General features: G+C 46.0%; 1 protein-coding gene across 1 annotated transcript in view; it reads right to left on the bottom strand.

The window, feature by feature from the left end:
* Positions 1–14,715, bottom strand: part of LOC138370539 (calcitonin gene-related peptide type 1 receptor-like) — a 210,753-nt gene that overhangs the window by 76,318 nt on the left and 119,720 nt on the right. The window contains exon 8 of the mRNA XM_069334924.1: positions 14,220–14,400. Coding sequence (XP_069191025.1) covers positions 14,220–14,400 — 181 coding nt within the window. The remainder of the gene's footprint in view (positions 1–14,219; positions 14,401–14,715) is intronic.

Raw genomic sequence — 14,715 nt, forward strand, 5'->3', positions numbered from 1 at the left:
TTGCTTAATCTGTGTCACCTGATCGTAGAATTCTATCAATCCTGTAAGGCAAGATTTACCCTCCCTGAATCCATGTTGGCGATTTGTCACGAAGTCCCTTCTCTCCAGATGTGTTACCAGGTTTTTTCTCACGATCTTCTCCATCACCTTGCATGGTATACAAGTCAAGGACACTGGCCTGTAGTTCAGTGCCTCTTGTCTGTCGCCCTTTTTGTATATTGGGACCACATTCGCCGTCTTCCATATTTCTGGTAGGTCTCCCGTCTCTAGTGACTTACTATACACTATGGAGAGTGGCAGGCAAAGTGCCTCTGCACACTCTTTCAGTACCCATGGTGAGATCCCATCTGGACCAACAGCCTTTCTAACATCCAGATCCAGCAGGTGTCTCTTGACCTCCTCTCTCGTAATTTCGAACTCCTCCAAGGCCGCCTGGTTTACCTCCCTTTCTCCTAGCACAGTGACCTCACCCTGTTCTATTGTGAAGACCTCCTGGAACCTCTTGTTGAGTTCCTCACACACCTCTCTGTCATTCTCTGTATACCTGTCCTCGCCTGTTCTAAGTTTCAATACCTGTTCTTTCACTGTTGTTTTCCTTCTGATGTGACTGTGGAGTAGCTTTGGTTCGGTCTTGGCTTTGTTTGCAATATCATTTTCAAAATTTTTCTCTGCTTCTCTTCTCACCCTGACGTACTCATTCCTGGTTCTCTGGTATCTCTCTCTGCTTTCTGGTGTTCTGTTATTCCGGAAGTTCCTCCACGCCTTTTTGTTCAGTTTCTTCGCTTCCATACATGCCCTATTATACCATGGATTCTTCTGTTGCTTCTCGGATTTTTCCCTTTGGGCCGGGATGAACCTGTTTACTGCCTCCTGACACTTTTGGGTAACATAGTCCATCATACCCTGTACAGACTTGTCTCTGAGGTCTGTGTCCCAAGGTATTTCCCTTAGGAAGCTTCTCATCTGTTCATAATTCCCCTTTCGGTATGCCAGCCTTTTGATTCCTAGTTCTTTTTGGGGGGAGATAAGTCCTAGCTCTACCAGGTACTCAAAGTTCAATACACTGTGGTCACTCATTCCCAAGGGCGCTTCCATCTTAACGTCCCTTATATCCCATTCATTTAGGGTAAATATCAAATCAAGCATTGCTGGTTCATCTTCTCCTCTCATTCTTGTTGGTTCTTTGGTGTGCTGGCTTAGAAAGTTTCTTGTTGCCACGTCCAGCAGCTTAGCTCTCAATGTTTCTGGTCCTCCATGCGGGTCTCTGTTCTTCCAATCTATCTTCCCATGGTTGAAGTCTCCCATAATTAGTAATCCAGATCCATTCCTGCTAGCAACAGAAGCTGCTCTTTCTATTATGTTAATGGTGGCCATGTTGTTTCTATCATATTCCTGTCTAGGTCTTCTGTCATTTGGTGGTGGATTATATATGACTGCGACTATAATTTTTTTCCCTCCGTTTGTTACAGTACCTGCTATGTAGTCACTGAAACCTTCGCAGCCCTGAATATCCATCTCCTCAAAATCCCAGCCTTGTCTGACCAGCAGAGCTACACCACCCCCACCTCTTCCTTCCCTCTCTTTCCTCATAACATAATAGTCCTGTGGGAACACTGCATTTGTTATCGTTTTCGTGATCTTTGTTTCTGTGAGGGCTATTATGTCTGGGTTTTCCTCTAGTACCAGTTCTCCAAGCTCATTTGCTTTATTTGTAATTCCATCTATGTTTGTGTACATCGCTTTGAGGCTCACTTTCTTCTGTCCCTTCTCAAATCGCCTCCTTGGTGAGTGTTCTGCTGGTGGGGGAGGCTGTTCCATGGGTGTGAGGACCTGTGAGGTGGATAACAGGGTCTCAGAGGATACTGGGATGAGGGGCGGGGGATCCAGTGAAGGGGGAGGGACAGGGAGGGTATGGGGTGAAAGGGGAGGGAGGACGGGAAGGAAAGGGGGGGAGGGAGGACTCGGGAGGAGGGGAGGGGTAGAAGGGTGGGGATTGGGTGTGGGGGGAGGGAGATTTTGCTGAACATTTGAGTGGGGGCAGGGAGGGTTTGGGGTAGGGGGGTTTTCTATGCAGTGGAGGGAGGCGGGGTTGTCCTCCCTTCTGGTGTTACTGGGTAGCTGGTTGTGGGTTCCCCCCTCGCCTCTGGGGGTGTTGGGTTGGGAGCTGTGACTTCTTGGTTTTCCCCTCTCGCCCTGCGCCTCTTCCTTGCTTCTGCCGCCATGGCTCTCTCCTCCCTTGTCATGTCTCTCTGGAGGAATACATTTTTTAATTTTCCCACGTTTTTCAGGGAGCTCTTCCTTGATAGGATCTTCTCCTTTGTGTTCTCGTTTGCAAACACTATCTTTATCATTCGGTCTCGGTCTTTGTTGTACCGGCCTAGCCTGAAAACCTTCTCAATGCTATGCTCAGCCCCTTCCATGTCTAGTGCCTTTAGTACTTCATTCACTGCTGCTTTGTCCTTGTCACTCCACTCTGTCCTATTAGATCCTTCCTGCTCCTTAATACCCACAGCAACCACTGATCTGTTCCTTTCCAGCAGTTGGCTAGTGGAGCGTGCCGCCTCCTGCGAGGTGGCTGCTTTCATGGCCACCTCCATCACTGCAGTCATTACTTCAGAGTTATTTTTTTTTAGTATTTCCGCAAATGTTGCTTTTATTGTGGCATTCTCATCCAGAAAACTATTACCACCTTCTCCCTGGGTGGTTTTCTGATTCTCAGCCTCGATACCATTTTCTTTGAGGGCTCTAATCTCCTCCTTTGCTGCTGTCAGCTCTCTTTTCAGGTTGCTTATTTCGTTCTTCATTTCCTGCATCATTTCTTGCATCTCACTCTTGATGTCCTCCAGAAACTGGGCGAACATTTCCTTCATCTCGTCACCTTGGCTCTTTCCTGTTCCCCTGGGACCTCTGGCTGCCATGCTTGACCCTGTTGGGATGGGGGAGGGAGAGAGAGAGAGGAAGAGAGAGAGAAAGAGAGAGAGAGAAAGGGAGTGATAAAGGGAGAGATAAATGGGTGGGTGGGGGGGATCCGACCCTTCCACTGAAGTGAGAAGAAAGTAGAAGGGGAGGGGGGGGGAGGAGATGGAGAGAGAGGCGGGAGGGAGAGAGAGGAGAGGGGGAGAGTGGGTGAGGGAGAGAGCGGGTGAGGGAGAGAGCGGGTGAGGTGTGTGTGTGTGTGTGTGTGGGCAGAGAGGGAGGGGGAAGGAAAGAGAGGGAGGGAGAGGGGGAGGGAGGGGGAAGGAAAGAGAGGGAGGGGGAAGGAAAGAGAGGGAGAGAGAGAGGGAGGGAGAGAGAGAGAGAGAGAGAGAGAGAGAGAGAGAGAGAGAGAGAGAGAGAGAGAGAGAGAGAGAGAGAGAGAGAGAGAGAGAGTGAGAGAGCAGGAGAGAGAGAGAGAGAGAGCAGGAGAGAGAGAGAGAGAGAGAGCAGGAGAGAGAGAGCAGGAGAGAGATAGTGGGAGAGGGAGAGAGGGAGTGGGAGAGAGGGAGAGTGGGGAGGGGAAGAGTGTGTGTATGGGCGATGTGGGGGACTGGGGGTGGGGGGGGGGAGATGGCGACTAAGTCAGGTCAGGTCCGATGGTGGGGTCAAGATGGGGGGGGGGATAGTATGGTCCTATCCCAGGTGTTAATGCCTTTTCCCCTGACTGGACAATTGTGTGTGTGTGTGTGTGTGCACGCGTGTGTGTGTCTGTTTTAGCGTGTGCACACTTGTGTGCGTGTATGTGTCAAGATATCCCTTATGCGTTACCTCTGCCTAAATGAGCCACTCTGAGATTTAAAATATATATGATATCCTGAACGAGAATTTGATAATCTTTTACCTCAATCTGTACACCTGATTAATTGACCAGAGAGGGGTACATACCAGTCTGCCTCCCGCTCACTCAACCAGATGAGCGATGTATGATGACGATGGTTATCCGTCGTTGTCTCCCACTAGGTGATTCACTAAGTGCTGATAGATTGATGAGGTCGTTCTTCTCTTTCAACACAAAGCTCTGGAGTCAGTCACTGTATCGTTATGTGACAGTTCACTAATTCACTGTACCACTGATCACAGTCACCACTCAACAGCACAATCAGGTAGCTCCACGGCGGGTCGTCCCACCCGGTCAGGTCACACACTTACATGCACCGGTGATGCCCTAGCTCCACTTTTGGTTTCTTCGCCAAATCTTCGCACTATCACTAGCGATATGACTATGCTATGTTGCACCCTGCTAGCTACACACTGCGAGAGGCCAAATACTATGATCTAGCCTCTATACTCCTTCAATGTCCCGAGAAATTGACGAATTTCCGCGGACCTCACTAATCGCGTGTGTCTCCTACCTTCTCCGCGCTGTGTGAGTGTGTGTGTGTAGTGTGTGTGATGATGACAGTGTTGAGTGTTAGTGTGTGATGATGGTGACAGTGTTGAGTGTTAGTGTGTGATGATGACAGTGTTGAGTGTTAGTGTGTGATGATGACAGTGTTGAGTGTTAGTGTGTGATGATGATGACAGTGTTGAGTGTTAGTGTGTGATGATGACAGTGATGAGTGTTAGTGTGTGATGGAGACAGTGTTGAGTGTTAGTGTGTGATGTTGATGACAGTGTTGAGTGTTAGTGTGTGATGATGAAAGTGATGAGTGTTAGTGTGTGATGATGATGACAGTGTTGAGTGTTAGTGTGTGATGATGACAGTGTTGGGTGTTAGTGTGTGATGATGACAGTGTTGAGTGTTAGTGTGTGATGATGGTGACAGTGTTGAGTGTTAGTGTGTGATGGTGATGACAGTGTTGAGTGTTAGTGTGTGATGATGACAGTGTTGAGTGTTAGTGTGTGATGGTGACAGTGTTGAGTGTTAGTGTGTGATGGTGACAGTGTTGAGTGTTAGTGTGTGATGGTGACAGTGTTGAGTGTTAGTGTGTGATGGTGACAGTGTTGAGTGTTAGTGTGTGATGATGGTGACAGTGTTGAGTGTTAGTGTGTGATGATGACAGTGATGAGTGTTAGTGTGTGATGATGGTGACAGTGTTGAGTGTTAGTGTGTGATGGTGACAGTGTTGAGTGTTAGTGTGTGATGATGATGACAGTGTTGGGTGTTAGTGTGTGATGATGACAGTGTTGAGTGTTAGTGTGTGATGATGATGACAGTGTTGAGTGTTAGTGTGTGATGATGACAGTGTTGGGTGTTAGTGTGATGATGATGACAGTGTTGAGTGTTAGTGTGTGATGGTGACAGTGTTGAGTGTTAGTGTGTGATGGTGACAGTGTTGGGTGTTAGTGTGTGATGATGACAGTGTTGAGTGTTAGTGTGTGATGATGGTGACAGTGTTGAGTGTTAGTGTGTGATGATGACAGTCTTGAGTGTTAGTGTGTGATGATGGTGACAGTGTTGAGTGTTAGTGTGTGATGATGGTGACAGTGTTGAGTGTTAGTGTGTGATGATGACAGTGTTGAGTGTTAGTGTGTGATGATGACAGTGTTGAGTGTTAGTGTGTGATGATGACAGTGTTGAGTGTTAGTGTGTGATGATGATGACAGTGTTGAGTGTTAGTGTGTGATGATGACAGTGTTGAGTGTTAGTGTGTGATGATGATGACAGTGATGAGTGTTAGTGTGTGATGATGGTGACAGTGTTGAGTGTTAGTGTGTGATGATGACAGTGATGAGTGTTAGTGTGTGATGGTGACAGTGTTGAGTGTTAGTGTGTGATGGTGATGACAGTGTTGAGTGTTAGTGTGTGATGATGAAAGTGATGAGTGTTAGTGTGTGATGATGATGACAGTGTTGAGTGTTAGTGTGTGATGATGACAGTGTTGGGTGTTAGTGTGTGATGGTGACAGTGTTGAGTGTTAGTGTGTGATGATGGTGACAGTGTTGAGTGTTAGTGTGTGATGGTGATGACAGTGTTGAGTGTTAGTGTGTGATGATGACAGTGTTGAGTGTTAGTGTGTGATGATGGTGACAGTGTTGAGTGTTAGTGTGTGATGATGACAGTGATGAGTGTTAGTGTGTGATGGAGACAGTGTTGAGTGTTAGTGTGTGATGGTGATGACAGTGTTGAGTGTTAGTGTGTGATGATGAAAGTGATGAGTGTTAGTGTGTGATGATGATGACAGTGTTGAGTGTTAGTGTGTGATGGTGACAGTATTGAGTGTTAGTGTGTGATGATGGTGACAGTGTTGAGTGTTAGTGTGTGATGGTGATGACAGTGTTGAGTGTTAGTGTGTGATGGTGACAGTGTTGAGTATTAGTGTGTGATGGTGACAGTGTTGAGTGTTAGTGTGTGATGGTGACAGTGTTGAGTGTTAGTGTGTGATGGTGACAGTGTTGAGTGTTAGTGTGTGATGATGGTGACAGTGTTGAGTGTTAGTGTGTGATGATGACAGTGATGAGTGTTAGTGTGTGATGATGGTGACAGTGTTGAGTGTTAGTGTGTGATGGTGACAGTGTTGAGTGTTAGTGTGTGATGATGATGACAGTGTTGGGTGTTAGTGTGTGATGATGACAGTGTTGAGTGTTAGTGTGTGATGATGATGACAGTGTTGAGTGTTAGTGTGTGATGATGACAGTGTTGGGTGTTAGTGTGATGATGATGACAGTGTTGAGTGTTAGTGTGTGATGGTGACAGTGTTGAGTGTTAGTGTGTGATGGTGACAGTGTTGGGTGTTAGTGTGTGATGATGACAGTGTTGAGTGTTAGTGTGTGATGATGGTGACAGTGTTGAGTGTTAGTGTGTGATGATGACAGTGTTGAGTGTTAGTGTGTGATGATGGTGACAGTGTTGAGTGTTAGTGTGTGATGATGGTGACAGTGTTGAGTGTTAGTGTGTGATGATGACAGTGTTGAGTGTTAGTGTGTGATGATGGTGACAGTGTTGAGTGTTAGTGTGTGATGATGACAGTGTTGAGTGTTAGTGTGTGATGGTGACAGTGTTGAGTGTTAGTGTGTGATGGTGACAGTGTTGAGTGTTAGTGTGTGATGATGATGACAGTGTTGGGTGTTAGTGTGTGATGATGACAGTGTTGGGTGTTAGTGTGATGATGATGACAGTGTTGAGTGTTAGTGTGTGATGATGACAGTGTTGGGTGTTAGTGTGATGATGATGACAGTGTTGAGTGTTAGTGTGTGATGGTGACAGTGTTGAGTGTTAGTGTGTGATGGTGACAGTGTTGGGTGTTAGTGTGTGATGATGACAGTGTTGAGTGTTAGTGTGTGATGATGGTGACAGTGTTGAGTGTTAGTGTGTGATGATGACAGTGTTGAGTGTTAGTGTGTGATGATGGTGACAGTGTTAAGTGTTAGTGTGTGATGGTGATGACAGTGTTGAGTGTTAGTGTGTGATGATGACAGTGTTGAGTGTTAGTGTGTGATGGTGACAGTGTTGAGTGTTAGTGTGTGATGGTGACAGTGTTGGGTGTTAGTGTGTGATGGTGACAGTGTTGAGTGTTAGTGTGTGATGGTGATGACAGTGTTGAGTGTTAGTGTGTGATGATGACAGTGTTGAGTGTTAGTGTGTGATGGTGACAGTGTTGAGTGTTAGTGTGTGATGGTGACAGTGTTGAGTGTTAGTGTGTGATGGTGACAGTGTTGAGTGTTAGTGTGTGATGATGGTAACAGTGTTGAGTGTTAGTGTGTGATGATGATGACAGTGTTGAGTGTTAGTGTGTGATGGTGACAGTGTTGGGTGTTATTGTGTGATGATGGCAGTGTTGGGTGTTAGTGTGTGATGATGACAGTGTTGAGTGTTAGTGTGTGATGATGACAGTGTTGAGTGTTAGTGTGTGATGGTGACAGTGTTGAGTGTTAGTGTGTGATGATGATGACAGTGTTGAGTGTTAGTGTGTGATGATGATGACAGTGTTGAGTGTTAGTGTGTGATGGTGACAGTGTTGGGTGTTAGTGTGTGATGATGACAGTGTTGAGTGTTAGTGTGTGATGATGGTGACAGTGTTGAGTGTTAGTGTGTGATGATGACAGTGTTGAGTGTTAGTGTGTGATGATGGTGACAGTGTTGAGTGTTAGTGTGTGATGATGACAGTGTTGAGTGTTAGTGTGTGATGGTGACAGTGTTGAGTGTTAGTGTGTGATGGTGACAGTGTTGGGTGTTAGTGTGTGATGATGACAGTGTTGAGTGTTAGTGTGTGATGATGGTGACAGTGTTGAGTGTTAGTGTGTGATGATGACAGTGTTGAGTGTTAGTGTGTGATGATGGTGACAGTGTTGAGTGTTAGTGTGTGATGATGGTGACAGTGTTGAGTGTTAGTGTGTGATGATGACAGTGTTGAGTGTTAGTGTGTGATGATGGTGACAGTGTTGAGTGTTAGTGTGTGATGATGACAGTGTTGAGTGTTAGTGTGTGATGGTGACAGTGTTGAGTGTTAGTGTGTGATGGTGACAGTGTTGAGTGTTAGTGTGTGATGATGATGACAGTGTTGGGTGTTAGTGTGTGATGATGACAGTGTTGGGTGTTAGTGTGATGATGATGACAGTGTTGAGTGTTAGTGTGTGATGATGACAGTGTTGGGTGTTAGTGTGATGATGATGACAGTGTTGAGTGTTAGTGTGTGATGGTGACAGTGTTGAGTGTTAGTGTGTGATGGTGACAGTGTTGGGTGTTAGTGTGTGATGATGACAGTGTTGAGTGTTAGTGTGTGATGATGGTGACAGTGTTGAGTGTTAGTGTGTGATGATGACAGTGTTGAGTGTTAGTGTGTGATGATGGTGACAGTGTTAAGTGTTAGTGTGTGATGGTGATGACAGTGTTGAGTGTTAGTGTGTGATGATGACAGTGTTGAGTGTTAGTGTGTGATGGTGACAGTGTTGAGTGTTAGTGTGTGATGGTGACAGTGTTGGGTGTTAGTGTGTGATGGTGACAGTGTTGAGTGTTAGTGTGTGATGGTGATGACAGTGTTGAGTGTTAGTGTGTGATGATGACAGTGTTGAGTGTTAGTGTGTGATGGTGACAGTGTTGAGTGTTAGTGTGTGATGGTGACAGTGTTGAGTGTTAGTGTGTGATGGTGACAGTGTTGAGTGTTAGTGTGTGATGATGGTAACAGTGTTGAGTGTTAGTGTGTGATGATGATGACAGTGTTGAGTGTTAGTGTGTGATGGTGACAGTGTTGGGTGTTAGTGTGTGATGATGGCAGTGTTGGGTGTTAGTGTGTGATGATGACAGTGTTGAGTGTTAGTGTGTGATGATGACAGTGTTGAGTGTTAGTGTGTGATGGTGACAGTGTTGAGTGTTAGTGTGTGATGATGATGACAGTGTTGAGTGTTAGTGTGTGATGATGATGACAGTGTTGAGTGTTAGTGTGTGATGATGGTGACAGTGTTGGGTGTTAGTGTGTGATGATGACAGTGTTGAGTGTTAGTGTGTGATGATGGTGACAGTGTTGAGTGTTAGTGTGTGATGATGACAGTGTTGAGTGTTAGTGTGTGATGATGGTGACAGTGTTGAGTGTTAGTGTGTGATGATGACAGTGTTGAGTGTTAGTGTGTGATGATGGTGACAGTGTTAAGTGTTAGTGTGTGATGGTGATGACAGTGTTGAGTGTTAGTGTGTGATGATGACAGTGTTGAGTGTTAGTGTGTGATGATGGTGACAGTGTTGAGTGTTAGTGTGTGATGATGACAGTGTTGAGTGTTAGTGTGTGATGGTGACAGTGTTGAGTGTTAGTGTGTGATGGTGACAGTGTTGAGTGTTAGTGTGTGATGATGACAGTGTTGAGTGTTAGTGTGTGATGATGACAGTGTTGAGTGTTAGTGTGTGATGGTGACAGTGTTGAGTGTTAGTGTGTGATGGTGACAGTGTTGAGTGTTAGTGTGTGATGGTGACAGTTTTGGGTGTCATTATACAGAGGCGCCTCAGCAAGTGACGCGCCCGTCTGTGTAAAGTAGCTAAATGCAACTTTTAATGTATTTAGTATTTTGAGGGGGGGGGGGGGGTGAGAGGGCTACTCGACGGTGCCTAGCTGGTCTGTCCGTCTGTCTATCTGTCTGTCTATCTGTAGGTCCATCTGTCTGTCTTTCTGTCTGTTTTTAGATAAAATCAGTAGACGTCATAAGGAGGATTCGAGCCAATGCTCTGCTCAACACTACCACTCCTGGGTCACTACAGTGGCGTCAATGACTGGGCAAGTACAACTCAAACCGAACTTGCAGGCATATACCTTGCCACTGAATTTTTAAAAGACAAAGGCAGTGGACTTATATACTGTGACTCGCAGAGTGCACTCCTGGCATTGAACGCACATAGTAGTGACACCCAGAAAATAGTCAGTGATATTCGAATGAATGTTTTAGCTGCCAAAGAAAACAGATTTGAGATTAAATTCCTATGGATACCATCACATGTTGGCATCTCAAGGTATGACACTGTTGGTATGCTTGCTAAGTCAGCTTGCAGAAAACCAGTGGTAGAAATTGATATGGGTGTTTCATTAGCAGTGACAAAGAGAATACTTAAACAAATATCTAATGAAAATCTCACCGACCTAACAAATTCTCAAAGACCTGAAAGTTGTAGCATTAAATATTATGATAGATATCGTGAGGAGACATTCACATATGGGACTAATAGAACAAGAACCCGGCAATGTGATGTTATAGTGGCCAGAATACGCCTGGGATATAGACGTATCTGGCAGCTTTCTCAAAACCCAAATGTCGAGTACACAATGTGTCAACTTTGTGAAAGAGAAAACATGCACTCTCTTGAACATTATATTGTAGAATGTCCCATACTGACTGACTTTCGCCCTCCTGGGCTAAGGTATGCTGAACTCTGTAGTTACTATATGAGTACTGGAACACTTGATGATATATTGGACTTGTATCCAAAATTGACCATGTAATGTATCAATCATACAATGTATGTATGTGATGTAACTATATAACCTGAGCTTGTAAAAGCACCTTCATCACCTTCAGTGATTAAGTGCTTAATTGCACACTAGTTTCTTTATCAGCTACCTCACCCTGTCAGGGTAAATGAGACAAATGTATGTGAATGCATGTATGTGTGTATATATGTATGTGTATGTGTGTGTGTGTATGTATATGTATGGGTATAAAGCATATATGGAAGCTGATCAGAATTACATTTCACCTTTGTGAATGTACATTAATGACACTATGTAAAAGACACATCTAATACTTTATGTAGTTCGTACGTAAATCTGTGTATCTTTGTATTTACGTATGTAGGTTAGCTTAGAATTTTAAAAGCACCGAATCACCTTCTGTGGTTGAGTGTTCAATAAACCCTTGAACTGTATGTTTAACACTTCTCTCACCCTGTCCATGGAGGACAGAAGAAAATGTATATATGCTGGTTAGCATTGTAAATGTGTGGCCACGTCTGTGGTAGAAAATAATAAAAAAAAAAAAAAAAAAAAAAAAAAACTCCTGGGTCACTACAGTGGTCAGGTGAGTCAGGTCAACACGTCCTTATGGCACAGGCAGCTGCCGTCCTTATGGCACAGGCAGCTGCCGTCCTTATGGCACAGGCAGCTGCCGTCCTTATGGCACAGGCAGCTGCCGTCCTTATGGCACAGGCAGCTGCCGTCCTTATGACACAGGCAGCTGCCGTCCTTATGACACAGGCAGCTGCCGTCCTTATGGCACAGGCAGCTGCCGTCCTTATGGCACAGGCTGCTGCCGTCCTTATGACACAGGCAGCTGCCGTCCTTATGGCACAGGCAGCTGCCGTCCTTATGGCACAGGCAGCTGCCGTCCTTATGGCACAGGCAGCTGCCGTCCTTATGGCACAGGCAGCTGCCGTCCTTATGACACAGGCAGCTGCCGTCCTTATGGCACAGGCAGCTGCCGTCCTTATGGCACAGGCAGCTGCCGTCCTTATGACACAGGCAGCTGCCGTCCTTATGGCACAGGCAGCTGCCGTGCTTATGACACAGGCAGCTGCCGTCCTTATGACACAGGCAGCTGCCGTCCTTATGGCACAGGCAGCTGCCGTCCTTATGACACAGGCAGCTGCCGTCCTTATGGCACAGGCAGCTGCCGTCCTTATGACACAGGCAGCTGCCGTCCTTATGGCACAGGCAGCTGCCGTCCTTATGGCACAGGCAACTGCCGTCCTTATGGCACAGGCAACTGCCGTCCTTATGACACAGGCAGCTGCCGTCCTTATGACACAGGCAGCTGCCGTCCTTATGACACAGGCAGCTGCCGTCCTTATGACACAGGCAGCTGCCGTCCTTATGACACAGGCAGCTGCCGTCCTTATGACACAGGCAGCTGCCGTCCATATGGCACAGGCAGCTGCCGTCCTTATGACACAGGCAGCTGCCGTCCTTATGACACAGGCAGCTGCCGTCCTTATGGCACAGGCAACTGCCGTCCTTATGACACAGGCAGCTGCCGTCCTTATGACACAGGCAGCTGCCGTCCTTATGACACAGGCAGCTGCCGTCCATATGGCACAGGCAGCTGCCGTCCTTATGGCACAGGCAGCTGCCGTCCTTATGACACAGGCAGCTGCCGTCCTTATGACACAGGCAGCTGCCGTCCTTATGACACAGGCAGCTGCCGTCCTTATGACACAGGCAGCTGCCGTCCTTATGGCACAGGCAGCTGCCGTCCTTATGGCACAGGCAGCTGCCGTCCTTATGACACAGGCAGCTGCCGTCCTTATGACACAGGCAGCTGCCGTCCTTATGACACAGGCAGCTGCCGTCCATATGGCACAGGCAGCTGCCGTCCATATGGCACAGTCATAAACTTTTCCTTCAGTACAATACAAAAACCGGAGTTTTCTCATCTGTGTATTAACTAAACACATTCCATAGCTCTGTGTGTTGGACTTAGCGTTAGTTATGTTAGTTGTTTGGGTTTTGTTGAAAATTCTTCGCAGTTCCCGTGTGTGAGCCGCTCATCTGCTCAAACATTGACCAAATGCTCGTGAGTCCAGCAGCCGCCCCATTTCCTGTGTTAATTCAACCCGTCCATGGACAAAGACCATTCCACCCACCGGACGACCCCAAAGACGCGTTCATCAATTTTAACATACTGTTCATTCAAAACAGGAATTTTATCATATATTAGTTAATATTTTTATATTAGCATATTGTACATTTTTAGGCACTGGTTTGGTTAGGTGTTTAGGTTCTGTTGACGATTATTTGTATTTGAAGTACTTATGTGAAGCATTTACAGCAACCCATCCTCGACTCAAGTCCATTACATCCAGCGGTCAACCCCACAGACGCATTCATAAATTTTAACATGCTGTTCATTCAAAACGGGAATTTTCTCAAATATAAATTAATATTATAATATATTAGCATATTGTGTATAAATAGGCATAGGTTAGGTTAGGTGTTTAGGTTCTGTTGGCGAGTATTTGTATTTGTAGTACGTGGGTGAAGCATTTACAGCGTTGTGGTTCGAACAAAATTCGTCAATGAAGCACTTGTTCCGGATACGTTCGAACGTCAGCAGTTGTAAGTCGTGTGTAAACCGCGTTTCATTCATAAACAGGGGGTTTGGCGGGTGCATGGAATCACTTTTGGATCTTTGTTTGGAGGACGGGCTATTTACAGCGGTGTGGCTCGAACAAAAGTCGTCAGCGAAGCACTTGTTCCGGAAGTGTTCGGACGTCATCAGTTGTGAGTCGTGTGTATGCCATTTTTCATCCATAAACATGGGGTTTGGCGGGTAGCATGATATGAACATCATTTAACATTAATGAATTCGTCTTTGGGGTCGACCGCAGGATGGAATGGACATGGTCTGAGGACGGGTTTCTCATGTATTACATATACCAATAATTTCCAACAGAACTTGAATACCTAATCTAACCTAATCAAAGCCATATTATTCATCAAGTTATGATATATTAAGTAATATATGAAAAATACCGATATTGAATTCCAAATAAGTTAAAATTGATTGAGCATAGCCTGTGGACGGGCTGTGTGAGTAGAACCTTCTGGAATGTGTCTTTCATCCATAAAAAGAGTTGCGAGATTTAAATCCATTTGGCCATTGTACTGAGGATAGACTGGGATATTGAACCCACAAATTCCAACACTTACGATCATGACGCTAAGGAAGCACAAGCTACAAGTGAAGAGGTATAGTGAAGCATGGAGAGACGAGGAGGTATAGTGAAGCTTGGAGAGACGAGGAGGTATAGTGAAGCTTGGAGAGACGAGGAGGTATAGCGAAGCATGGAGAGGGAAGCACAGTAACAGTGAGGAGAGTGACACCATTACCTCCCCGTTGGTGTAGCAGAAGATGATGGCGACCACGGCCCCGGTGCTGCCCTCTATCAGGTTGTTGAAGATCTGGTAGAGGTCCTGCCAGTCACAGCCCAGCACCTGGTGGCGGTAGATGGTGATGATGTACTGTAGCCCGAACAGCGGCACTACCATCATCGTCGCCCGCACCGCCTTCCTGATGGGTGGGGGATACACCGCTATAATATAGCACCAGTGTCGTTATATATGGCAAATGCACAAAGTCTATATGACTTTATAATTTTATTTTATTTATACATACATTCGTTCTTACATTCTTGTACAGTAACTAGTACGCATAGCGTTTCGGACAGGTCCTTAATCATAATTTTCCCCTGTGATGCGATTCGCCAAATCGTTCAACTGCTAGGTACCCATTCACTGCTGGGTGAACAGAGGCCCGACCAGGATACGAACCCAGGCCAAATCGCTCTCGAAGAGCGGAGTGAGTGTCTCACCACTGTGCCACGAA

This window comes from Procambarus clarkii, chromosome 32, assembly GCF_040958095.1.
Source record: "Procambarus clarkii isolate CNS0578487 chromosome 32, FALCON_Pclarkii_2.0, whole genome shotgun sequence".
In the NCBI taxonomy this organism is placed as follows: Eukaryota; Metazoa; Arthropoda; class Malacostraca; order Decapoda; family Cambaridae; genus Procambarus; species Procambarus clarkii.